The sequence below is a fragment of the Pan paniscus genome, chromosome 5, assembly GCF_029289425.2.
Source record: "Pan paniscus chromosome 5, NHGRI_mPanPan1-v2.0_pri, whole genome shotgun sequence".
Lineage (NCBI taxonomy): Eukaryota > Metazoa > Chordata > Mammalia > Primates > Hominidae > Pan > Pan paniscus.
This window is the reverse complement of record NC_073254.2, coordinates 69,892,501-69,919,958: the sequence shown is the minus strand read 5'-3', so window position 1 is coordinate 69,919,958 and position 27,458 is coordinate 69,892,501. Positions and strand designations below refer to the sequence as shown.

At 36.3% G+C, this 27,458-nt stretch overlaps 1 protein-coding gene across 2 annotated transcripts in view; it reads left to right on the top strand.

Annotated features, from left to right (window-relative positions):
* HMGCLL1 (3-hydroxy-3-methylglutaryl-CoA lyase like 1) overlaps positions 1 to 23,342 on the top strand; it is a 145,321-nt gene extending 121,979 nt beyond the window's left edge. For both annotated transcript variants that reach the window (XM_034962260.3, XM_003828931.5), the window contains 2 exons: positions 18,159 to 18,284; positions 21,953 to 23,342. In XM_034962260.3, coding sequence (XP_034818151.1) covers positions 18,159 to 18,284; positions 21,953 to 22,054 — 228 coding nt within the window. In that variant the 3' untranslated portion in view covers positions 22,055 to 23,342. The remainder of the gene's footprint in view (positions 1 to 18,158; positions 18,285 to 21,952) is intronic.
* The last annotated feature ends 4,116 nt before the right edge of the window (positions 23,343 to 27,458 follow it).

Below are 27,458 nucleotides of genomic sequence, written 5' to 3'. Positions count from 1 at the left end.
GACTTGAAAAAATAAAGCCAACACACAGAGAAGAAAAAGAATGATGAGAGAGATGAAGAGAGAGAACGAAGGAAAAAAGAAGGGAAGAAAGAGACAGAAAGTAGGATGTTGGAATCTCTGGTTCAGTGTTTCCCAAGATTAACCAACCAAACTTTTTCTATAATTCACTTAAGGGAACCAATGAATTTCTCTCCAGCCCTTTTCTTGGCTTTAATAACTCAAACTTCTTATCCTGGCTAATATATAATAAAATAAATGGACAATGTCTCCAGTAGGGGTTTTTAGAATAAATGTGGGGGGAGGGAAAATCCTTCTTAACAAGTCTTTCATTTCTGTGTGTATTTATTTATTTATTTTCATGACTTTGAATAACCTGAAAATGGGATTCAAGGAAGCTATCTCTGCAGGAGTCTGAGCTAATGAGATCCAGAACTTTCTGGGGAAATTGGCATAAGGACAGAACTAAAATACTTAGAAGAGGATAGACAGTGAATCTCATAAAGTGCCTTTGTTTAGTATTACTTTGCCCAATCTGCCTTTGATAAGAGTTTGGTAGAAAATAATTCAAGATTCAACTCCTTGGAAAGGATGATTACATTTTTCTGGGATCAGTCAGAAAGCAGAAGACACAAAAATAATTGAATGTAGGAAACACAGGTGATAGGAAAAGTATAAAACTGAACATCGGACAAAAAAGCATCCCAGAGGTTAGCAGGACCTAGAATAGGGTAAGGCAAACCAGGTAACTAGAACACAACATTTAAGAGGCATTCTTTCTCAGGTGCTGATGATTTTCAACTTGCTCACCAACTGAGTTGCTGAATGGCTTCCTACGATTTGCACCCTGTTTGCTTCACTGTTAAGGAGGCACTCCTGGAGATTAGCAATAGCAGGAAACCACCGTTGCAATAGCAGTGAGCCCTATAGGCTGGATGGACAAAGAAAGAAGCAGTGTTACTGGAGCCCAGCATCCAGAGTCACTGTGAGAGAGCTGGAACCATGCTGGGCCTGTCCATGGTCAGCAGAAGGCATTGGAGCACACAAAGAAAATATGGGCTCTGCTTGAGATACCACCCAAAGCTGTTAGTGGGAAATATTATGACTTCTTCCTAACACCAGAGCTTACTGTTGGCTGAACTCTGTAGGAATCCAGCTGATATGAGAACTGGGGAAATGCATCCTGAAGGAATCAGTCTCCTGTGATGAAGAGCAAAGACGTGACGGACAAGAAAGAACTCTTTTTCTTCCTTGGACATTAATCTGTCCATGATTAATATTTTGTGTATTTTCCTGCATACCCCATGTTTATGTGAAGTAAGTGAAATAGCACTTGAATTTGACTCATATCTAAAGATTTTTATCTCATATATTTTCATTTTTAAGTAAGGATGACACTGAATTTCAGGTATTTCGAATCGTTGAAGTTAAAACAGAAGCATAAAATATGTTACAGGTTACACAGGAGCTTTTGTAAGCCTAGTGGTACTTGGCAGCTTTGCTACAACACCAAATATGTGTGGGTTTGGCACTCCTCAATGAGAATCTTCAGCAAATGTTTTAAGAGTTTTGTCTTATATGACTTTTTTTTCTTGGCTATTAGCACTGGCCATCATGGTTGTATGCCATCTGGAAGCTTATATGCGTGTGACCTTCCCATTAAGTCACTATATCTTTGCTTGGCATTTGTATGCCATATCTTCAGATGCCAAGGGAATGAACCTATCACAATAATGTGTTGCCCCAAATTATAATAGCAAAAGCCCTTAATATTCTAATTTTATTTGGGTATGTTTATAATTTGAGGACATAATTAGATAAAATTGAGCAAATTGAGCAAACCAACTTCAGTACGTATTCATAGAAAGCCATAGGTTTGGAGAAAATCCTAGAGCCATCAAAGCTGATGGCTTCACTAACAGTAGAAGGGATTCCTCCTGCAACCTTTAGATTGTCTTTTAATACTTCACTGGCAAGGATATCATTATTTTGAAAGCTAACTCATTTGTGTTTGGGCAGCATTAAATGGCTAGAGAGTTATCCCCCATAATCAACCAAAATCTACATCTGTCTATTTGGCTCTGGAATCATACAGAATATGTCTACTTTCTTGACCACATAATGATCTTGAACTATGCAACTACAACTCTCATTTATCTCTCAGCCTTTTCCAAGGCAAATATCCACAATTGCCTCAACCATGGATTATATTATGTTTTCTAGATATGCGAGTTTTCTCCAAATCTGCTTTTCTTCTATATATTTAACTGTAATTATACTTATGTTTATTTTCCTACCTTCTTTGAATAACTGGCTTCAACTGCACCATTTCGGGTGCCTTCAACTGGACTATTTCTAGTGGCAGAAAAAAAAATATTTTATATATTCACAGTCTTCCCTCTTCCTCCAATATGTACCCAATGCTTTAAAAAATTAATACCATTGTTAAGATAAATATCTTGTTAGATATTTTGATCAATGGTGGGTCTCAAGCTAGCAAGGTCCTTGGTAAGTCATTTAGAAATCAAGCTGAACTTGAGCTATTTGAAATTAACAATAAGAATGTGAATGGTAATACTCATATAAGTAATATCATAAAATATTCTATACTTTTCTATTTTTAGTTTTTTAGAGATGGGGGTCTCACTCTGAAGCCCAGGCTGGAGTGCAGTGGTATGATCATAGCTCACTGCAGCCTCAAACTCCTAGGCTCAAGTGATCTTCTCTCCTCAGTCTCCCCAGTAGCTTGGAACACAGACATGAGCCACTGTGCCTGGCCTGTAATATTTTTTGTACTTTATAGCATACATAATATTTTATATCTATGTAAAAACACAGCAGTGTCCAGTTTAATGAATTCTGAAGTTTACCCCCAAATAGATGTCTCCTAATAAATGGTGGAATACATGTGTAAATCCGCTTAGCCACTTCTCCTTTAAAACAGATTTCAAGTTCCTCCTATTCTCTTTCTCCTTCCTCCTATGAGTGAGCTAAGTTTGAAGAGGGCTTAAGTATCATCCTGGCATTAGTGGGGAGTTACCTTGTCTGCAAACATTCTTAGTCCTCCCTTGTTTCCCTTGAGATATGACTATTTGGCCCATTCAGCTCTGTCCTTGTGATGGTACCCAAACCATGATCCATCCAACTCTAGCCCATACTCTGTACCACATCCTGGTCATGATTTTAGTTCCCTCTTGCCCACCAGTGATTTTTCAGCTCTGCTAGGGAAAATGGGAAATTGTTGTAAGCTTTCTATGCCAGGTTTGAGTGTTCTGTATTCTTTGAAGTTACCTGAGCCACTGGCTAGGTATCTCACTTAGCCTTTGCTGCCCTGTTACCTCTGTCAGCTGGATGCTGAGCTTCTGAGTCTTGTATGCCCTCCAGTATACACCTTTGAAAGCAAGACCAGTCTCCTTTGTTATAGGGCTCCCCAAAACCCATATAAAATTCCTATCACTCATTATCCCTGCCCCCACCCCTGGTACTCAGCATATGGGAAGCCTCGTGCTCTTTCTAGAGACCTAGGAATCACTGTGTCATATCTTTTAAATTATTTTACTGACCAATGGAGTCCAATTATTTGAGTTACAAGAATGTTAAACTATAAATATAAACATTACCAAAGACATGAAATCACTCCAACTGCAAATGGGGAAGTGGAAAAAAAGTTATTTAATGAAAGATAATAGTGAATTTAAATTAGTTTTGAATAATTAGGAATGCTTCAGGAAACGTGGTAAATAGCCAGTTTTCTATGTCTATAATGATTTTCAAGAAAGCAACTTTCACCTTTCACTAAAGATGATTCTATATCCCACTCCAGATAATGGACCACCCTCTATTAAGTTGTTGTTAAGCGAGAGATCTCAGTGCTTTGTTAATGGTATTTCTTTCTTCAGTCATTCCTCATTCATTTAGACAGTATTTTACCTAGTAAATTTATCTCAAATTTATTCCTTAACAACAATCTTTTCCTTATGCTTCATTTTAAATAGTCATCACTAATGATTTGATGTGTTGCACTAATTTTCTAACAAATGTTTCTACTTACATATTTCTCAGCCTCTATCCATCTCATTTATTGCTCCCTTGCTAGCAAAATTAGAAAAAACAAAGTGCTGATGATGGCATGATTATTCATAAACCTTAGATAGACCTTCATTTCTTAGAGAATAAAGCTCATATCCTATAGCAAGGCACAGGGCTTCCCATGATCAGGAACTATGCTCTGTCCATATCCCAAAAGGCCCTACAATAAACATCTCATTAAAATCTTCTGGCCGGGCGCGGTGGCTCACGCCTGTAATCCCAGCACTTTGGGAGGCCGAGGTCAGGAGATCGAGACCATCCTGGCTAACGCGGTGAAACCCCGTCTCTACTAAAAATACAAAAAAATTAGCCGGACGTGGTGGCGGGCGCCTGTAGTCCCAGCTGCTGGTGAGGCTGAGGCAGGAGAATGGTGTGAACCTGGGAGTTGGAGCTTGCAGTGAGCCGAGATTGCACCACTGCGCTCCAGCCTGGGCGACAGAGCAAGATTCCGTCTCAAAAACAAAACAAAACCAACAACAACAACAACAACAAAAAACTTCTTAGTACATACTTGGCATGTTCATCGTATGTATGATTTTCCACATTGCTTCTTCTCTGTAGAATACCTCTTCCCACATCCTCTCCCCACCCTTGTCAATATCCTTCAAAGCCCAATTCAGAGGCAAACTATAACAACATGTTCACTATCCCTCCTCTCCTCCACCCCTTCCTTGCTCCACCACAAAATATACAAACCATCTCACTGGTGTTTCTGAATAGCTTTGTTTATAATTCTCATAATAGCTATGACATTCTACTTTGTATTAAAGTTCTTTGTATTAATGAATATCTTCTCTGCCAGGTCATTAACTTAATGATGCTAGTTACTAGTCTTTGTTTCCCAGCAACAGTAGCCAACTCAGGCTACCGTAAACAAAAAAGGAAAATTTATTATGAAGACACAGGGGTGTCTCAGGAAACTTCTTGGAGAAATTATGCGCACAAGTCAAGAACAGAGATTTAGAAAGAAGTCTTTTTTTACCTGATTCTGAATCTCAGCTTTACCTTTTGCCAAACATGTAACATTATATATGATCATATTAAACATTATATGCCTCAGTTTCCTCAATTAAAAAATGAGGATGATAATAATAGTACCCACTTCCAAAAACAAAGCTGGTAAGGGAATGAAGCTGGACCTCAGGAAGGACTGAAAATCTGTCAGAAATTCAGGCCATGTTTCTCTGATTCACCTATGCTTCACTTCTCATTTTACTAGAGATTGAATTTCTCTGCTCTCCGTTATTCATGGAAAAAGTTACTGGTCCACAGTTCATTTGCTGTACATCTCACCTCTTATAAAGATGGATTCTGTCTTTGTCTGTTCCAAGTCTGAGTAAGAAGACTGGGATTGACCAAATTTAGGTCCAATCAGCTGCAGTTAAGATTAATAAAAGAGTCATTGAGCAGTTTCCAGAAACCCTTCTTTATGAGAGGCACTTCCAAGAGGAGAAGGTTTAAGGAGAAAACAAGATAGGTAGTGATCCACTCAAATGTTCCTTTATTTTTGTGTCCTCAAACATGCAGTGCTGTGTCTTCAGTTTTTACAATATATAGGCCTATATGCACCTTGATCTTGATATTACATACAGTATTGTGCCATACTCATTATTTGTTCAATTATGCCTTCAGGAATATTTGAATAATAACTTATTATGTTCTAGGTATTATGCCATATGCTGAAGGTATAATGGAATGAGATAAAGTGAAATTCCAGACATCATGAAGCTAATATATACTGCCTGCTGCTTTTGCTATTTTCAAAAATCTGGTCTGTACATTCTCACAAGCCATCCCTAGCTTATTAATATTTATAACATTGCTCATTCTTTGTCAGAACCACTGTTTTCAATTCTTTTGTCTTTTAATACACTTAAAAAAACTTATTAACATTTAGTTGTATTTTCACAACATTAGGTATGTCTCCCACTAACATCTACCTTGGAACTGGAAGTTATTTACCTCCTACCTCCTAGTGAAATTCCAGGAACACAAAGGCCTAAGTTCTAAGTTCTATATACATCACTATAACTGCCTATAACTGACCACCTAAGTGACTTTTTTGTTTTTGTTTTTGTTTTTTTTTTTTTTTTGGAGATGGAATCTCACTCTGTTGCCCAGGCAGGAGTGCAATGGCGCAATCTCAGCATACACCACCATGCCCGGCTAATTTTTGTATTTTTAGTGGAGACGGGGTTTTGCCATGTTGGCCAGGCTGGTCTTGAACTCCTGACCTCAGGTGATCCACCCACCTCAGTCTCCCAAAGTGCTGGGATTACAGGTGTGAGCCACCGCGCCCAGCCCTATGTAACTTTTGATAACCTCCAAAAGTTCTTTGTTAAGAACTATGGGGCCTAATTCATTTTAAATCAATCAATCATTAAACATATAAGGGATTTTGGCTAAATTATCTCGTTGTAAAAGTCTGTGATTTGCAGATTAGTATGAAAAATACATGGGGACCTCCACCTGAATAGATATTGTCAGTACAATATTGTTTGTGGTCTCTCTCCTTCTCTTCCTACTTCTCTTCCCCATAACCATTAGCTCCATCCCCTTCTCTTTGTGCACACACTGAAGACTATTGTGAGAGCAGGGCAGGGCTGAGTCCAAAAGAAGCAAGTGTTAGGGAGCTAGAAATGAGATGAACTCTTTGTATGACTCTCAGCCAATGAACTCAATTACTGTGTTTTTGAGATCAGTTATTTGTTTTCTACAAAAGCTTCAGGGCCCTTGTTCCTTTAACATATCTCTGTTAAGGGATATATGTATTGTCTCTCCTTACACCCTAACTCAAAGGACAGTTTTTTCTATTTATTTCCTGGCTCACCTCCTTGTTTCTGCCCTGGTCCCAAAACTTATCCTAATCTATAAGATTTTTTCTTTGTTAATTTTCTCCTCTATTCATGGCATCATTCCTTACTTCCATTTAATTAGCTCTGTCTTTTATGGTTTTCTACTTATATTTCTCACATAACCTAGATATCTCTCTGTTCACATACCCTCCCTCAACTTCTTCCTCAACTCTCTTCTTCCTTTTATCACATGTCCTCTGTCTGCCTCTACGTCCTTGTTATATGCTTTTAAAATCCAGCATTTTGCTATGTGCCAACCTATGTGATAAGCACATTCCATGAAAGATCTCATAGAATCCTCAACAAGCCTGTTAATTGGTACTATTATACTCATTTTACAGTTGAGGGAACAGAGGTTGAACAAACATTATCAAAATCACACAGTTAAAATGGCACAACAGGTTCAAATGGAAGTCTGTCTTCTGAAACTGACTTCTTAAGCAGTAGGCTGTATGCTCTTCGTTTGTTTTGAAATCTTCTGCCAGCTCTATCCTGTCCTCTCATTCTGCTGAAATGATCAACTTCAAAATTTGTCAATGGCATAAATCCAGTGGATTTTCTCAGCTGTCATTTTCCTTAACCATCTGTTGCACTCATCACTGTGGTATGTATTTAGAGAAACGTTTTCTACCCTGGCTTGTTACATTGAACTTCCTCCTGAACTCCTTGTCTCTTTCATTAACTCATCTTCTTTCTCCCACCTCCAAAAAGTGAGTGTTCACCAAAACCCAGGATTTGAACCTCTGCCATTTTTATTCTAGCCAAGTTCCTTCAGGGAACTCAGAAATGGAGTAAGTCAAGATGAGATCATTTTTTCCTTATTTTTAATTGCTCTAAGAGATAACTGACTACCTAAAGTAAAAAAAAAACAGTAGCAATATATTATCAGTTTATTTTTGTAAAAGTAACAGGGAAACACGAGCACAAAGGCTGCATGGAAGGAATTGAGAATATACTGTTAGCAGCTCCTTCCCTGTGTGTGACTGGTTATTTGAAGATAGATTATGGTTAATTAAAGATGTGTATTGTAAATGAGATGACAACTACTAAACAATTTAAAGAAATCTAAATACTAAGTCAACAGAAGAGATCCAATAAAATCGTAAAACGTTCAATTAGCAGAAGAGAAGGCAGAAAAGAGGAAAAAAATTAAAAATGTGGAACAAATAGAAAGCAGCCAGCAAAGTGGCAGATTTTAATCTAACCTTTTATCAATTGGTATATCCGTTCCAATTGGCTATGCTGATATAAAAACACACCTCGAAATGAATAATGACTCCAACACATAGATGTTTGTTTCTCACTGATTTAACAGCCCACAACACATGTTCCTGGTAAACGAGTGTGTTGTCTCCTCCAAGTGGTCATTGAGGAACTCAGGCTGCTTCCACCTTGTGGCTCACCACTCCCTAAGGCCTCAATGTCATCTGCGTTTGGCTATTAAAGAAGAATGCTTGTAGTCTCTAAGAAGACTTGTTTTAGAAATGGCCTGTATCACTTTGCTTGCATGCCATTGGCTAGACTGTAGTCACATATCCATACTTAAGTACAGGGCAGCTTGGTAATATCAGCTAGCTGAGGGTCCTGGAAGAAGAAACAGATTTTTGGTAATAAACTAGCTCTATCTGCCACAGATAAACAGTTCAGCCACAAGGTTAGAAATTTTCACAATGTTTTTATCCATAAAAACCATCTTGGAGTTTGAAACAATAAATATACTTTACAAGAAAAATTCAGTTGCCTTTTTAGGCAACTGAATTTTTAAATAGGACATCAGGTGGTTCCAAAACTTAGATGATATCATTCTGAAAAATACTGCACAAGGCATGAGGGAGCCACTGTGACTGAAGCTGGATATATTAACATCTGAGATGTTTCCAGGAAGATCTGTTGTCTCTTGCCACTCAAGTGTGTTCTGGGGGCCAGTAGTATTGGCATAATTCAGGATTGTAAATAATGCAGCATCCCAGGTACCACCTCAGACCTATTAAGTGAAACCATATGTTCATTACAGTTTCAGGAGCACTGGTCTAATTATTTTATGCCAAGATGTTAGAGAACATGGATGGTTGTAGAAGTAAAGTGATAGGAGCATTATCCAATCAACAACAGGCAAAAACAGATGATTCTGAGAAGAATCATCTACAGAATTTGAATGGAATTCAAGCCATGTGAGCCTGAGATAGACCAGAATACTTTTAGGGGTATGATACTGGCAAAAGAAGGAAATGACTATGAAAAAAGTAGATAGACCTTTATTAATAAAGTTCATTTGTCCTAAATATATGAGTGGTATATATTTATTATAGAGGATTGGAAAAAAATCTAGAAGCACAAATAAATGGAACTATAGTTAGTATCCTGTTCTTTTATCTTCCATTTTCTCCTATTCATTTTTTCATATTATATATTTTTGTATATATAGTACTGTTTATATATTTATATATTTATATTTATATATATAATATTGTATTATACAGAAATATTTTACTATTTCATAATAGTCAATCTTACGTAATTTATCAACTCTGTCTCTATTTCTCGACATTTAACCTATGAACTTATTTTCACTGTTAATATTGAATAACATTACAAAAAATATTCATCCTTGAACATCAATCTATCTGAATATTTCTGGCTGTCTTCTTGGGCTAGCTTCCTAGAAATACAATCACTAGGACAACAAATATTTACTTTCTGAAGTTGTTTGCTAATGTTGCTAACTTGTGTGGAAACTTTTCAGAAAGTCTCATAAGAAAAGGAAGCCTTTTGATTTGTCGATGTTCTTCTTCTAATTCACACCCTGCCTCCTGGAGTTGTTATATGGATTCAATGAATCAATGCATGTAAAGTGTTTAGTAATATGTCTGGCATATAGTCAGTATTTTGTTAACTATTAATATTGTGCAGTAGCACACAGTTGTTAAACCTAGATTTGCATTCTTACCCTGCCTCATACTAACCATATGAAGCAGGACATATCACTTGCCCTTCATGAACCTCAGTTTACTCATGAGTAAAATGGGCATGTGTTACTAACCACTTCAGGTTGACTTTGTGGAGCTTTATCATATGTGAAGCACATGGTACAATCCTTGTGAAAAAGTAAGCAATTCAGCAAATGTTCGCTAATAGTATTTATTATTTTTAGTCTTAAAGAAATTAAAAATTTTCTTGCTTTTTTTCCTTACTTCCTTCAGTGTACACACTCCCATTTCTATCTCAATTTGAATATGTCCAGTGAAGGTAGAAATATAATCTATCTCCTTTTGAAGGCAAGGAGGAGTGAAGCATTTAGGAAAACCAGTTTTAAAGATGAGAAGTCTAATTATTTTGATTAATAATCACATTAGCTTAGTCATTCCTCAACATAGCTCTCTCTCTTTGCATCTATATATAATCCTATTATTTACTTACCAATTTTTATATATACTCCTGTTTACTAAAACATTGACATTATTCATGTATGATAACTGTTCATTATCTATGGCTTACCTATCACGTATATTATGTTCACAATACACATCAATGGCAAGTAGGGTTCTCTCTCAGGTGGTACAATAGCTCATATAGTATCTATTTAGAGTCTTGGTTGAGAAGCAAACATCTGGGCTTATTGGAAATAAGCCTGGCCACTGAAGTATGAGTAATACTTCATGTATGGGTAATTTCAATCCTTTGGTAGAGTGAATAGTAGCTATGAGAAACAAGTTGAGAATAAAAATATTGGAAAATAAGCATATTTTGACATTTTATTCTATATGAATATTCATGTTAAAATGAATAATTTTCACTTTCAGAAATTTTATTTTAAATTAAATCTAACATTACTATAGATTATTAAATAAAATACTGATCTTAGGGGATAAAAAATGTAGATGACTTCAAAAATAATAATCCAGATCTAATTGTTTTTTGGGACTTTAGTAACCTCAATAACTAAAATTTTAGGTTTCATAAAATATTTTGTAAACATGAATATATAGATTAGAAATTTTGCAAAATGATTTTTTACTCCATTTATTGTTGTATGTATTCATTTTATTTGGGTTATAAGACCATATAGCAACAAGAAAAAGTTGTGATGGTACTTTTAGTTAGCATATCAGCAACATCAGACCATTAGAACATCATACAGAATCAATACTCCCCAGAGCTCACCTAAGATTAGAATACAGACATGATATGTTTATGATATATCTACAGGCAATTTGCTCTCCTCCAGAAAAAGTTGCCACTAACAATTTATTCATTTCCCTCTGGCCTTAGGTCCGAGCACATATGCAGAGAGCTCAAGTAGACGGAGCACACATAACTGAATTCACCAGGTTTATGGTATCCTGGGCCACTGAGTTAATAGCTTTAATTGTGAACTTAGAGAAAATGAGAAGACAAGGACATCTCAGTCCTTAGAGTTATAATTATATAAATGTATTTATATATGTTATATAAAAATATATTTATATATTAAGTATGTTATAAATATTTAAATAAATACGTTATAAATATACATGTTATATATGTTATATATGAATATATAAATATGTATATATTTTAGAAAACATTGGTTTCCTGAGCACTAATAACAGTTGCTTCTCATTAGATAGTCATAAGCTACTTCTCAATAACAGCCAAAATATATAGTCACTTTAGTTTATAATGCTAAATTCTGTGAGCTACAGGACTTTTATTTATTCCAAGTCCCTGGCACAAAGAGTGTGCTTAATACACACTTTTAAGTCAAAGGAAAAATACAAATATGCTGAATATATTGAACCACATTTTCATGTGTTCTACACCATTAGTAAGAGTGTCCTTATTTTAAATGCAGAAAACCCGTTTGTTTGATAAATATAAAACTATTTACTATTTACAGTTTTGAGGGACTGCAACACAGTGAGTGGGGTTGTAAATGTTTGACTTTAACCTGGTGGATTTTGGTGCTATATTGCCACCTTGTGGTTACTCATCTAAAAATGGGCTTTTCTTCAAAAACAAAAATAGACAAAACAAAGAATAACTGTTTTGCTTTTGTGATATATGGTGCAAACATAAGTTTGTGCTGTGTGCTTACACACACACACAGACATACAGTCACACACACACACACGCATGCACACCAGAAACCTGAGTCTGAAAGTAGTGACTGTGCTTGAAAAGGAGAGAAATGGAACATCTTTCCAAGAGTAATCCTTTAATGCCGAAAGTCTCTCATATAGGAAAATTAGCTAAGTGGCCTGTCTATTATTTTCAAACACACAATGATATGATTTCAATGGTTAAGTAAAAATGTCTTTCCACTCTTTATAATAAAGAACTAATAATAAAAAGAAATAATGTTTTTCTTCCTAGTTTTTTTCAGAGCTTGTTTACATCATATTAAAATTATTTCTGATGAAATAAGGTAGTAGATGTGAAGAAAATATACATAGTGAAATCAAATTTTCTTAGAAGATTATGACTAGAAATTTCCAAAGCAGCTCGTTTAGAAAAACGAGCATATAATTTAGTATAAGGATAACAGTATCATTGAGAAAATTTTTATTTCTGAGAAGAAAATTACACACTTAATAAAGTAGAGAATTTAGGGGAAATTGTATTAAAATATTTTTAAAGTACTGTGATTTTTTTAAAAAGAGAGACTTTAAAGGGAATTGATGCCTTAATATTCTCCTTTATAGGTCATATATCCTTGAATAAACTCTTTAAAATTGCTTAAACTTTAAATCCACATATTGCATTTAGAACTGAGTCAATTAATTTGTGAATAAAGCTTACTGAAAGAGAATCTGTGTCTAGAGTTAATCTGGTACTAGAAAATCAGAAAGACCATTTTACAAGTCCTCTTTTACTCAGATTATGTCTGCCTTCGCCAGAGTATGTTTGCAGATTAGTCCTGTAGTCTTAGATCCTAGAAAGGATCCATTATTGCAAAATATGAATAAATTCAGAGTCTTGGATTTATTTACATTCATTTTCACTTGTTTACAGTCATTTTACTACAGGTTAAAATTTCCAAAAACTTTTATATTTTACTTTTTCTACTTAGGTAGGTAATTAACATTCATTGTGGAGGCATTGGAAAACAGAGATAGAATTAAAGTAAAATAATTTATCTGTAATCATGGCACCCATGATCATTACCATTAGCACTTTATATATCTCCCAAATCCTTTTTGCTTTTAGAAAATTGTGTCATGACTCTATGTACTGTTATAACATCTTCTAACCTGTTTTTCCCTTAATCATGCAGTTAAATAGCATCATCATTTTGTTTTCTAGCTACACCATAAAGCTATTCTCCATTGTGAGACATTTGGATGGTTCTCAAATTTTCATTCTTAAAAAACATACTGTGATGAGTCTTTATATAGATATATGTGTGTGTGTTATATATCCTATACAAAACCAAGATACAATATACGTCACCCATATGTATTTATTTTTATCTAGTTATTTTCTAGGATTTGTTAAATATTTCTAGAAAGGACGCTTTGATAAGGAACTGTTGGGACAAAGAATATTGACGAGTGAAGACTTATTACTAAATAATTGCTCACCCAAAGAATTCCAATTAACTGTATATTCCTACTCATTTAGGTTTGACTGTTTGCCTTCAGTTCCAATAACACTCCCTTTGTCATTGATATTTATTGAACTATAATGTATATATGGAAATGTGTACAAATTATAAGCTCAATGAATTTTCACAAACTGATACTATCAATGTAATCAACTCAGTTCAAGAAATTTTTTACCAGCACCCTCGAAGCTCTCCTTGTGTCTATTTATATTCACACTTCAAAGATAATTATTAACCTCTCACTGCTTTGATTAGTGTGGTCTATTTTAGGACTTTATCTAAATGAAATAACGTATGTCTTCTTTTGAGCCTGACTTTTTTCAAGCAACCTTGTGTTTGTGAAATTAGTCCATGTTGTTGAAGTTGTAGAGTGTTTTATATATTTGAGCTCTGTATTATACTATTTCAATGCCAGCATTCTTTTTTAATTGTTGTCAGTCTGAAAGTATAAAATACAGTGTTACAGTTTTCACGCACAATCTTTGATTTAATGTGAGGTTGAACTTTTTTTTTTGGCTTCACTGGTTATTTATATTTGCTCTAGTGTGACATTGGTCATTTATTGTTCCTCTGTGGTAATACTGGTTTCTCTATTGTAAATAAATCTTTCACTCTTGCCCAAGCAATAGGTTACATTGGCCTTTAGTTACAAAATAGAAGAATGACTGTTGTTTCCTCACTCTTTCCCAAAAGGCCAATTAAGACTAAAAACTGTTCTTTTGACAAGGTAACAAGTTTCCCTTCTGGGACTCCTGTAGTTGCAGGGTCTTGATCCTCAGTAGTGAGAAAAGGAACATGATACGTGGATTCCAGATCCCAAAAGTGAATCATCCACATTTCGGGCTGAAGCCATTTCTCACCTATCAGGCTGATTCCTCTGACTTTTGCTACTTTATACTTTTTTGGGTATTTTTTCAAAACCTGCTTTTCTTGAAATGCTGACCAGTCCTGGTTAACTGTTTGCTGCCCCAGGGTACAAAGTTTCTCTAAAGTTAAAGCTGACCCATACCCCGGATTGATAAAGGGTGAGATAGATAAGAAACTCTACTTTAGGGATTTGAGAATCACTGGATAAGAGGAGATTCTAGGACAGAGATGATTCTGGTTTGATTAATTTAGGGAGAAGCTTAGCCATTAGTCGTTTGAAAAGGGCTCCAGGTGATTCCAATGGGTTGACAGGATTGAGAATAATGGAAGTTTCTGAATCCTAAACTGATACATTCAGATCCACTGAATAGATCAGTTTTAACCTATAAGTAAAGAAATGCCCCTGCCTGTTTATATCATGGCAGACTCCCAGAGACGGGTCAACATCTTAATATTTGTCTTTTCCAAGTACTGAACAATGCCACAAATTTCACTTCTAAAGTATAATTCCCCATTCTTACTGCTTTGATTCATAGTAAATGACAATTGTCCTAAAGGTACCAGTATTTTACTGCTGAATATGACTGAGCTTGTCAGATCATTATGTGAGAAATGTTGTGGTAATGGAAAGAAAGCAATAGAGACCTTCCCATGTTGGAGAGTATAAGAAGAAATGGAGGTAGAGAAACAGTCTATCCTTTGTAAACTTTCCTTAGGTCCCAAAGAATTCTAAGGCTTTTTAAGGACTGTAGTTCTTCCTTTGTGAGACTTTGTAAGTATCCTTTTCAGTCTTGCAAAGGAAACTCTAGGCAAGTGGTTGAAAACCCACAGTCCCTTTGGCATGCCTAAAGGACACAGGAGCCAACTGAGAGAGCTCCCAATGGCCAAATGTTGAACAGTTTGAGCAACAAAAGACATAAATTGGTATTACGTTATAACCCAAAGTGCAAAATAATTACCTATAATTAGCTATGAGTCCTCCCTAATATAAATACATGTTAGAATAAGGAAATAAATGAGAATGGACAAATTTTCCATACAGAATAATTCAAAATTTTTGTGTAGATACTCCCCATTCTTTAAGTGTGAGCTATACATAGTGACATTTTTCCAAAACGTACAATACAGAAAGACTGTGGGGAGACTTTATAGTGCAGATACCTGGCAGACACCACCTCAGCCAGACAACAAAAGTCAATACCAGCTGTCATAATTTATATTGATATTATGTATCCTTGATATAATGCTTTCAGGATGGCACTTTACCTCTGTGGTCTTCTCCCAAAACTCTATAACTTCAGTCTTAACAGGAGAAAAACTTAGACAAACCCAAGTTGAAGGACAATGTACAAAATACATGACGAGCACTTTGGGAGGCTGAGGAGGGGGGATCACATGAGGTTAGGAGTTTGAGACCAGCCTGGCCAACATAGTGAAACCCTGTCTCTACTAAAAACACAAAAATTAGCCAGGTGTGGTGGTGTGCACTTATAATCCCAGCTACTCAGGAGGCTGAGGCAAGAGAATCGCTTGAACCCAGGAAGCGGAGGTTGCAGTGGGCCGAGATAACACCACTGCACTCCAGCCTGGCTAACCGAGCAAGACTCCATCTCAAAAAAACAAAATAAAACCAAACAAAAACATGACTTATACTACTCAAAATAGTTCGGAGAAACTGTCACAGCCCATAGGAGGCTAAGGATACCTGACTACTAATGTGGTATACTGGTGAGCTCCCAGAACAGATAAAAGACACCAGTTTAAAAATGTCTTTACAAATGTCATTTTAAAAGTCTAAAGAAATCTAAATATTGCATGGATTTTAATAAAAACTTGTCAACATGTGTTCTTTAGTTATGACAAATATACCATAATAATATAAGATCTGACAAAGAAGCCAAACTTCAGTCAGGTTTCTAAAACTTCTCCTAAGCCCACCTCTTCATTTCCTTGTAAAATCCACTTTTAGCAATTCCTACTAAATTAGCTTAACAACAACCCCTATAGTCAATATCCAAATGCCCGATCTGATTAGGTCTCTCCTCCTCCACCAACCTGAAGGTCATGTCTGATCACCCTATCCTGTCTTCTGCAAAAATCCTGGTAGGTCAGTTTAGCCAGAATTCCTTTCACTCCTGATGTTTTCTCCTAGTAATTTTTAATCCACTGACCCCCACCCCACTCCTTGGCTATAAATTCTTACTTGCCCATGCTGTATTTGGATTTCAGCACAGTCTCTCTCTCCTGCATTGCATGTGGTCCCTGTACCTACTGCAATGTTCCTAAATAAATTCATCCTTGCTGTGCTTTAATAAGTATCATTGAATAATGTTTTCTGTAACAGATGTTAACCATAGAGAAAACTGAGTGTGCAATATATAGGAATTCTGTTTTATCTTCACAAATTTTGTGAAAATCAAAAACTATTTTAAAATTAAAAGTTTATCAAAAAAGTAAAGAAGGGAAGGAAGGCAGGAAGGAAGGGAGAAAGAGATTCCCACATGAGCAGCAACTGTCAGAATCTTGTCAAAATTTAAAATTCTCAAGTCGCAGCCCAGACCTTCTGAGTCAAAAACTCAGGGAATGTAGCAGTAACCTGTGATTGAGAACTATGATCTAGTTGGTTGGAAAGAGCTCTGCTTCCAGGTGCTTCTCATTTTAAATGTGATCATGTTACTTTTTCTTTAATGCCCAAGAGTGAAGAATCGGATTAGGCTTTACTGTATCTTCTGATTACCGAATTGTTACCTTTCACAGAGGAATGGCATGCCTGCCTCTGTTCTTCTCATATTATTAACATTTGAACTCCGGGGCCCTTCTCAGACCCTGTTGTGCTCATGTCTTCCATAACTTCTCCGGTACACAGAGAGCTCTTCCACCTCTGATATCCCCAAGTGCATAATCATGTACCAAATCTCATGTTTCCAGAGGCTATAAATCAAAGCAGAGTGTAGATTCCCTGGAGACAGAAGATTTCACCTACCAGATAGTGACCTTGGGTAAATTGTTTATTCCCTCTGTACCTGAGTTTTCTTTCTGAGAACTGGGGATGATACAAGAGTATCTACTTCATGGGTTTTGGGGAGAATTGTGAATTAATACACATAATTTTTTAATAACAGCATCCAGCACTTAGTGAGGAACCAATAATGTAAGCTGGCGTTACTGCTGGTGGCAAGTGTTTTGTCTCTTAAATATTTCTTCCTTCTCCCAAAGTAGTGGAGTTTTGTGTGCAAAACAATGAATGTCTCAATAAAGATTTGGTGAGTTGAATGGGTAAAGTGAGCCCACAAAATCCTATTTCAAACCCAGTGACTTCTCTCTCCCCTGCCCTCACGTACCAGTCTTCTAAGGCATTTTGATGTTGAAGTAGAATGTTGAAAATATTTCATGTTGCTTATAAAATGCTTTTAGAATAAAGTTAGAGAATTGGATAATATGTGAAAATCTGGAGTAAATTAACCTTACTCTAAGCTTCACCACCTACAGCTGAGCTGTTACCAACGAACAACACCATTTTACTTTTGATCAAAGATTATTCTAGCTCCAGAGAGCCTTAGCAGAATTTCTGTTAGCCTCAAAGACGAGATTAGACATAAAAGAAATAAGCACCCTGGGGACCATTCTAGAGGCCACTGGGTAAGTGAATATATTTGAATAACCAGTTCAGATTTTGCTTATTTGCAGTTTACCATAGGTTAAATAGAAATGCAACAATTTACATGCCATAAACACGCAAACTTTAGGGGGTTTGGTTTGTTTTCCAGATGGGAATTAATGTGGTGGACTCCGCAGTATCCGGATTAGGTGGCTGCCCTTATGCAAAAGGTGCTTCTGGGAATGTAGCCACTGAGGATTTGATATATATGCTTAATGGCCTGGGGCTCAATACAGTAAGTTACTTTAACGTATTTTAATATTCATGCATTCCTTGCAGCTCCAAATTGCAATGCTTCTAAGATGTGGGAAGCAATTTTGAGGTCAAAGTTTTACTACACTTTTGCTATTTGCTAAAATGCACAGTGGGAAAATGCAATAAAAATTCTTTTGGGGTCTTTATAAAGTAACTCATTGCTATAGCTCAATCACCAATAATGCTACCATTTCACATTTTTATAGTGCTTCATGACCTCTAAAGAACTTTTTCATGTATTATCTGATTTGATTTTATACACTTTGTGAGTTGGAGCCTGTGTCTTTGCTGTTACGATTGTTGAGTTTTGCAGTTTTGTTTTTTGTATGGATGTTTTTCTTGGAGAAAATGGAGATCTTGATTGTCTCAGTGACAACTGTAGCTTCTGGAAGAACTCCCAGGGCACTTTTTAAATGATCAGTGAAAGAGGGGAGCTTCATAACACTTAGCATATGAGACACTGGATGGCAAGAATAGTCTCTTTGCAAGTTGTACCAGAAAAGTCACGTGCTATGTAACCACATCCACCAAATTCAGCACCTTGTTTTGCCCTATGATTGTTAACACAACCTGTTAGTCTATAGAACCGATTTATTTAGGAAAAAACTAAAAATCACAGATGATTAGACATTTAGAATTTCTGAGATGTAAAATAATCATCTGTATTGTAAAATGAATTTTTTTTACTCTCTGCTGCTCCTATTCCTCCTTTTTCCTCATTCTACTTACATTAATGCTCCGGCTGCATTAAACTTGCTTCTAGTCTACAGTTCTGTACCATTTTATTCCTCACTCCTACTCCTTGCTCAGGTTTTCACTACCACGTGAAATGGCCTTATGCCTCGTATTCCATTTGGCCTGGAAAGTAAGACACCACCATCCTAAAAATAAGCCGTCTAGCATCTCCCTGCCTATCCCCCAGGTCAAACTGTTAGGTCCCATTCCTTAGTGTTTTCATGTTTTCCTCTGAACTTACCACAAGGTCATATAATTATCTTGTTTATGTGTCTATCTTCCCATGCAACCACAGAGCAATTATGACAGCTTATTCATACTTTATACTTGGTGCCTGTGGCATAAAGATGCTCCATAAATATTTATTGAAAGACTGATTTCACTTGGCACTAAACACCAACAGCTGTTGCCCATAAACACCAAAAGCTATTGCCTATTTTCTCTGGTTAGAAATAAATGTTATTTCATTTACATCGTATCTTAATCATTTATATCAGAAGCTAATGACATAAATGAGGGTAAATAGCTCCTTTCTTAGAAATTTAGATGACTGAATCGAACTCCATAGCTGATAGCTGATGCTTAATATATGCCAGTTATGTTCCATAACTCTGGAGTCCAAATGCAAATACATCAAGTTTATTCCTAAAAATTTCAACATCCAAGGGTTGCTACATTGAGTAGCTGCCACAATTCAACTAGTCACCCAAGGCAACAAACCAGGATTCTCTATAGAATTTAATCTCACTATGGATTCCATGTCCAATCAGTTACCAAGAGCTGCTAATTTGACTTCAAAATATTTTGGTTGTCCTTCCCTTACTACCTCTGCTATGACTACATTGATGCAGGTCTGCATCTCTTTCCTGGGTGTTCATCCTATATACTGGTCGCTGGCTCCAGACTTGCCTTTAAAATCTATCTTCCATGCTACCATCAAAGGGTTACACCTAACATATAAGTATGAATAGGCTCTACTTCTGCTTGAGCACGGGTCAGTGGATTCTAATTTCCTGAAAGCAAGCCTGTGCTCTATCACATAATCTGGCCTATTATTACCTTTTCCAGGGTTAATGGTATATTTTGCCTTTATCCATATACGCCATGGATATTTAAGATATCTTGGACTGCTCTTCTCTCTGCCTGCATACAGTGCCCCATACGTCCTCCATCCTCTTTTATACGTTTTGTATATACTTCAGGTCAGGCTTTACCCTTCTTGGCACTTTTCCCTGACACATTCCTTTCTGCATTTTTTTTTCCTCAGTGGGTTGATGGCCTCACATCTCTGCCTCCATAATAACCTGGGCATATCTCTATTTGTGGCTTTAACTATGGTACAGAATTTTCTGTTGTGAGTCCACATTGCTTGCTTGAACTTGAAGGCAGAAACCACATTCTACGTGAGGTTCTTGAAACTCCAGAATCTATCATAGTACATGAGACATATTTAAGCACCCGACAAATGATTTAAGAATACATGCAGTGTTGTTTCATAATGATATCTACTGATTAAATAAAATGGTAGAGAAAAGCCAAAACAAAATTCTTCTTTGGTGCAATATCAACAAATTCTACTGTATAATTGTGACAAATGGACTTACTGAAAAGAGAAGAAAGACATTAATGACAAAAATCTTTCTGTCAACCCTTGCTGGATGTAATTTATAAGTGAAAGTCACCTGAAGTTAATTGTTTACAGAATTTAAGTATCATTGGATTAAGGATGTTAAACAGATACTCCACGTAAAGCCATTACCACGACAAAACCAACTTTCTCAAACCAAAGCAAATTTTAGTATCCTGAAAACAACTTTGTAATAAAAAGACATCATGAAAATAATTTACAAGTATCACTTTACAAAATATTTTTAATTCGTAAAGAGATAAGTAATTAGCTATATCGAAATGTCTCCAATTTCTAAAATGATATTCATTGTTATGAAAAGCCCCTATGAGTTTTTATACTTGTCTATTTTATGAAAGTGACAAGTTTTCATAGATATTAAAAAGTACTTTATAATAGCAAGGAAAACTGAATATTTTCAATTTTAAGCCCACATTGTTTCTAGTCCATATTGAGGGGGAACATAGAAGCTTATGAAATGCCACGTAAGGGCAAGTTTGTGCTTAATCCACTTAATGCTTTGCCTCCTCCGGTGACAACAAAAGTGCTGGGTGGAAACTTTGATAGTGACCCTTTCCTTACACCAAAGCCAAGAGCATGTCCTGAGCTTGCCCTTTATACCCAGCTGCATATCTGTCATCCATGGATTTACCTGAGCTTTTGTTGATCCTATTTATACTTTCAGACAGTACAACCTCTCAGGCGAACAAGTTCCAGATGTGTACTAAATACCACTTCATTTTATATCACTTGCAACTACCTCCTTCAATATCATACTAGTAATAGTATTTCTGGCCTTGGTTTAAAAAATATATATGTATATATATGCATACACCTTTTCTGTAATCCTTATGGCTTTTTCAAGTTTGTTTCTTTATATAGTAAAGAGGATAGTTTTTTTTCTAAGTCAGTTCTTATCTACAAACTGCTCCAAAACATTATTTTGATTGTCCTTCGCTGATGCTTTGTTGACTGCTTTTCTAGTTCCATTATTGTCCTTCCTAGACTCTAGATACCAGCCTGAATTATGTTTTTCAAGTGTGTCTACCTATATTATTATGCAAGGGTCAGATTAAAGATATGCTGTAATAAAGCAGACAAATCTAAAATGTTAACAACATTATTCATGGAAACAAATGTTGCCCCAAAATTGATAATGACCAACACCACTTTGTTTAGTAATTTTAAATGGTTAAGTAACTACTAATAAAATTTAAAAGGCTATGTTTTATCTTTTTTCTCTCTAATCCCTCTGCCTTCCTGATATTCCTTCATTTCCTCACCAGGGTGTGAATCTATACAAAGTGATGGAAGCTGGTGACTTTATTTGCAAAGCTGTGAATAAAACCACAAACTCTAAAGTAGCACAAGCCTCCTTCAATGCTTGACTTGAATGGATTTATGACGTACAGTTGAGAAGATCAATTTCAGCTACAATACTCATCTGAAAATCATTAATGCCAACTTGCTCTGATATGTGAAGTAATGGACAAGAGTGGGAAAAAAGAGATCCTTTTCAAAAAGATTATAACTGGATAGATTAAGTCAACAAAATGCAATATCAGTCATCAGGTAAATTGCAAGCTGAGGATAAATAATAAAACTTGTCATAATTTTGAACTTGGAAAAAAGTTTCTTTTGCTCTCATAGAAATAACTTTTTAATTTAGTAGATGGGAAAATTGACTTCGTATTTCCCCAAGTATCAAATACTGTGTTAATACTTAATCAAGCAGGCTTAACACAGTGTACATATTGTCAGTAGTTTATGAGCTCCTGCATAGTATGCAGAGTGTGTGGCCTCAATATTATACATTATGCCTCTGCATCTCAACTACTCATTTGCCAAGTCAGTTATGTTATGGACCAAAAGCCAAATCTCCATCTGACCCTACATAATTTTAGCAATAGAACTTTTATATTTCAAGTATGGCTAACATCTGTTAACTATTTCAGTGACTTTATCTGGTTCCAAGAGGCTGTGGCCAATGGCAAGATGCCATATCCTGGAAACATATTACGACCTCCCATGTTTGTTACATGCATCCAGTTTACCACACTTTACCTGTCATCAGTTATAGTAAAAACCAGCATGGTGTTACTCAACTATTGAGAAAGTGTAAGCTATTTTTTTTGTCCTGATGTCTAAATTGCAGTGATAAGAATAGGTTGATACATGTATCATAATCTACCTTTATAATTTTCAGATCACTTTCAAATTGCCCAAGGAAATATTGTGATCCTAAGAATATTAAGATAGTTTTAGGTTAATGAAATACCCATTTTCCTTTTATTCATGGTGCTTTGCTTACCCACATTATTTTTTGGTGTAGTTTTTAGTGGTTATTTTAGAAGTTGAAGTGGCTGAAATTTTGTCTATTGTCTTAGAATTGATTGCCAGAAATTGCAAGATGTAATATATCAAAGTCAGGGATGAGGAGCAGGAGGACTATTCAAGATAAACTTCTGTAACCTATGCATATTTTATGGGGGCAGTATTATTACAAATGGATCTGAAATGTCAGTTCTAGTATTTAGAGAGACTTCTCTAATAATACCGGGTGATATTATCTTTGAGTAAATTTGAATATAAATTGAAACATAAAAATGAGTATTGTGAACTTTCTAGGAAATATTCATTAAAACCATTGAAATAAAAATAAATTCAAGAAAGTAAGAGAAGTACTGATTATGTTGCATGGTTCTGGAGCAGGAATACTGAGAGCAATTCTCTGTTTTGGGGTTAATGTTTGTGGGTTGGGGGAAATGCAGGGAGCAGACAAAAATCAAAGCTGGTTATGAATCTTTTTCAGTTACATCTCCCTGTGCATCTCTCTTCACGAAGCACATGACCCTGCACACTGGCAGTAATGGGACACCTGCAATTAGCGTGTACAACTGGATACGTACCCCATATTCTGAGGAGACTGACTTCCTATCTCTTACAATGCTATGCTGTTCCTAATTTCAGATATTTGGAAAAACATCTCTTGTTACAAACTGCCCATAGTAACAACTAAGGGGATGATGGGAAAGCATTGCTGTTTTGAAATGAAAACCATGGACTTTGAAAGACAGAGCAAGTAGTCAGAAACTCCAAGTACAGTCTACAGCACAGTTACATAGCATCCATATCAGTGCACTGAGTCACTTCCATGAATACCTTGATGCTACTGAATCACATTTAGTATGAGAAAGCTTGTTGTAGGTATTTGGTATCCTTTCTCCACACAAACCATCTAAATCCCTTTGATAGTGTAAGAGAGTTTCTTTTCTGGTTTTATTTTCTCCACCTTATTTATCTTTTGGCCTCTTCCTTCTCTATGTTTGACTGCAGACTCACAAATGCACAGTTGCCTTCATTCTTGCAACTCAACATGTGGTTCAAGACCAGCAGGATAATCCCCTGGGACCGTTTGAGAAACAGAATCTGAGCCTTCACTCCATACCCATTGCATCACAGTTTGCATTTTAAACAAGATCCTTACGTGACTCATATGCAAATTAACTTTGAGAGGCACTTGCCTATTTGATACCTCCTCTTGGGTATCCAACAGGCATCTCGAGCTTCATATATATTCAAAATTCTTGTACCATTTTTCACTTTGTGCACTGTAGTCTACCCCACTGTCTTCTCTGTTTTTGGAACAAGGCACACTCAGATCCATCTCAGGTCCTTTACCTTAGTTTTTTTCTGTGTCTGTTTTGCTGGCTCTTTTCCTGGGCATGTTTGGCTCCCTCTTGTCATTGAGGTCTCAGCATAAATTTTACCTCCTTAATGAATCTTCCTGGACAACTCAGTTTAAAGTAAGTCCTGTTACATTCTCTCACATCAACTCATTTAATTATTAATTATAGAATTTTTACCTTCTTGTTTGTTTATTCTTTCTTTTTCCAACAGAATATATACAGCATGAGAGCAAGGGGTTTGCTATCTTCTTCACTCTCAGTTCCGCAGTGCCCAGAACATAGTGCTGGGGTCTGGCACTAAATACCAATAAATGTTAGTTAGAGTGAAGAATAGAAACGGGTTTAATTCAGACATTTGGGAATTGAAGGAAGGAAACTATTCTGCATGAACTCTGTTTTCTGAATATATACATATATATTTCCTGAGCCCTTAATAGATTTTTAAGGTTTATTTGTTCCAGTTTATATGTTGAATGATTGAATTAAGGAATGAATGCCTGTATACACCAAAGAGGTTGTTAAGAAATGTTGGATAAACCAAAATTGTAAGGGAAATACATATCTTTTTAAGCAGAATAAAGTAAAAGTGAAACTGCTGGAATTGATAACAACAAATGGACAATATCAATAACAACAAAAACCTTCCTGAGGTAAAGAGGCAACAGCTATAATAGCATCTAATCAGCTTTGCTATGGGCATGCCATTGCTTTCTGTGTGTCTTACACACATGCACACGGGCACGCACACATGCATACATAATACACCATTCCAGATATGGCCAGAAAAATTTAGTTTTCTCAAACTTCTGTAACCTGTCTCTTCTCTATCAAAGAAACAAGAACTGCATTGCCTATTTAAAAGTCCACTGTACATGTCATCGAAGAAAAGCGAGCCTGTTATATCAGCTGTTATCTATATTACTAAGAGATAAAAATTTCATAATGACTTGATATCAAGACCTTATTACTTCAGTATTCCTTAAATTCCTTTAGTAATTTATAGATATTTCAGAGTCAAGTCTTAGCAGAGACATACTCTTAATTTTCTGTCGCTGACACATAAGCAAACTTATTCTCTGTGATCTCAATTCATGTTGTACATTAGATTAATCAGTGGATGACGGGAGAGGAGTTTAGCAATATTGATGCCTGAACTTCACCCTCAGATATTTTGATTTAATTCGTCTGGAGTAGTACTTCAAGCATCAGCATTTAAAAAAAAATGTATATAAGGCAATTCTCGTGTGCAAGTTTAGTTGAAAATCTCCAATTTAGAGCGATGGTTTTGAAAGTGTAATCCCAGGAGCAGCAGCAGCAGCAAAATGGCCTGCTTTTCTTAGGAGCTTCATCCAGAGAAAACTGCATCATCTCAGAGTCAGTTATAAAATCCAGATTGTGAATCTGTGTATACTACAGAGATAAAGGACAGTAAGAGGACACCAACTGTATTAGCTCATCCTTGCCTTGCTATACCTAAGACTAGGTAATTTATAAGAAAAGAGGTTGAACCTCATGGTTCTGCAGGCTGTACAGGAAGCATAGCGCCAACATCTGCTTCTGGGAGGGCCTCAGGAGGTTTTTACTCATGGTGGAAGGTGAAGCAAGAGCCAGCACTTTACATGGCAAAAACAGGAGCAAGAGAGAGAATAGGGAGGAGGTACCACACTTTACAACAACTATCACCAGGACAGCACCAAGAGGATGTTAAACCATCCATTAGAAATCCACCCGCGTGATCCAATCACCTTTCACCAGGGCTCACCTCCAACACTGAGGGTTACAGTTCAACATGAGATTTAGAGGGAATACATAAGCAAACTACATAACCAACTCATTAGAATTCAAATTAGGATTCACTAGAGATGCAAATTCTCAAACTCCAACGTAGATGTACTAAATCAGAAGCTCTGGGTTAAGGCCCAGTAATCTGTGTTTTTACAGATCCTCCAGGGGATTCTGAGGAACCCTAAAGTTTGAGAATCACTGACCTTCTAAGGCAGTGATTTTACCACACTTGTAATCGGTAGAGGAGAAAAATGAATATGATTTAGCTTATTGTATGCCCTATATCCACACAACAAAGCATCATTTTGAACTAGCACTCATGTAATCCAAATAGGCATGCATTTCCAGCCTACATTTCCAATGTGAACAGTGCTTTCAAGAGAGGAGTGAAGTATAAAAACAGATGTCAATGTCGTCTGCCACATTCTTTCCCTTGACTGTGTTTCCCAGCTTCGTAAGTTGTAAGAGGCATATGAATAGACTCATCATTAGGATTTTCTCCAGGAGGCTTGAGTCTGAGAAAAATTCCACCAGGGTTCTATCGATTCTTCTTTGGCACCAACTGATCTTAGGCTCTGGAAGCACACAATCCAGTTTTGAGTCTTGGCTCTATTACTCAATGGCTATGCAAACTCGTTCAATTTACCTAAGGTCTTTAAACCTAATTTCAAACCTCACTTCCTTCACCTGTAAAACTCAGATGATAATAACCTTTATTTATACAGCTATTGGAAGGATTTCATGAAATAATGCTTATAAGTGTTTGGCAAAGCGCCTGGTACTTAGAAAGTAATCAATAAATGTTAACAATCATAATTTTTATTATCCTTTCCTATGGCACTGCCATGGAGTGGAACTTCCCCTCCACTGAGAGTTAACAATTAGAGAGGCTCTCTTTCTATATCCTGTCCCATGTAAAGTGTGTGTTGTCTTAAAGGGCCTGCAATAATCCCCAAAAAGGCCGCTCGTCATCAAACTCCAGGACCACATAGTCTTAAATTGGCACCAGAGTCCCATGCTTTCCTTATTATGCTATACCCCTGAGGTATGTGTGCTGAGCTAATTCTTTTCTGCATTTCATATGACAGTAGTTTGCTACAGGAACTTGTTTTGAGACTTTTGCTGAGTACATTTATCTAAGAAATATCACAGTAGGCTTGGACTCTATATCCTGCATCATCTAAAGTCAAAAATTTCATGAACATTAGGAATTTGTGTCAGTCTTTTGGCAGTTGGACAGGTGAGCAGATAGATTTTGATATCTATTTTTATATGAGTTGTATTTATTTGGTGGACTACCTAGAAAGCTTCTGCTTTC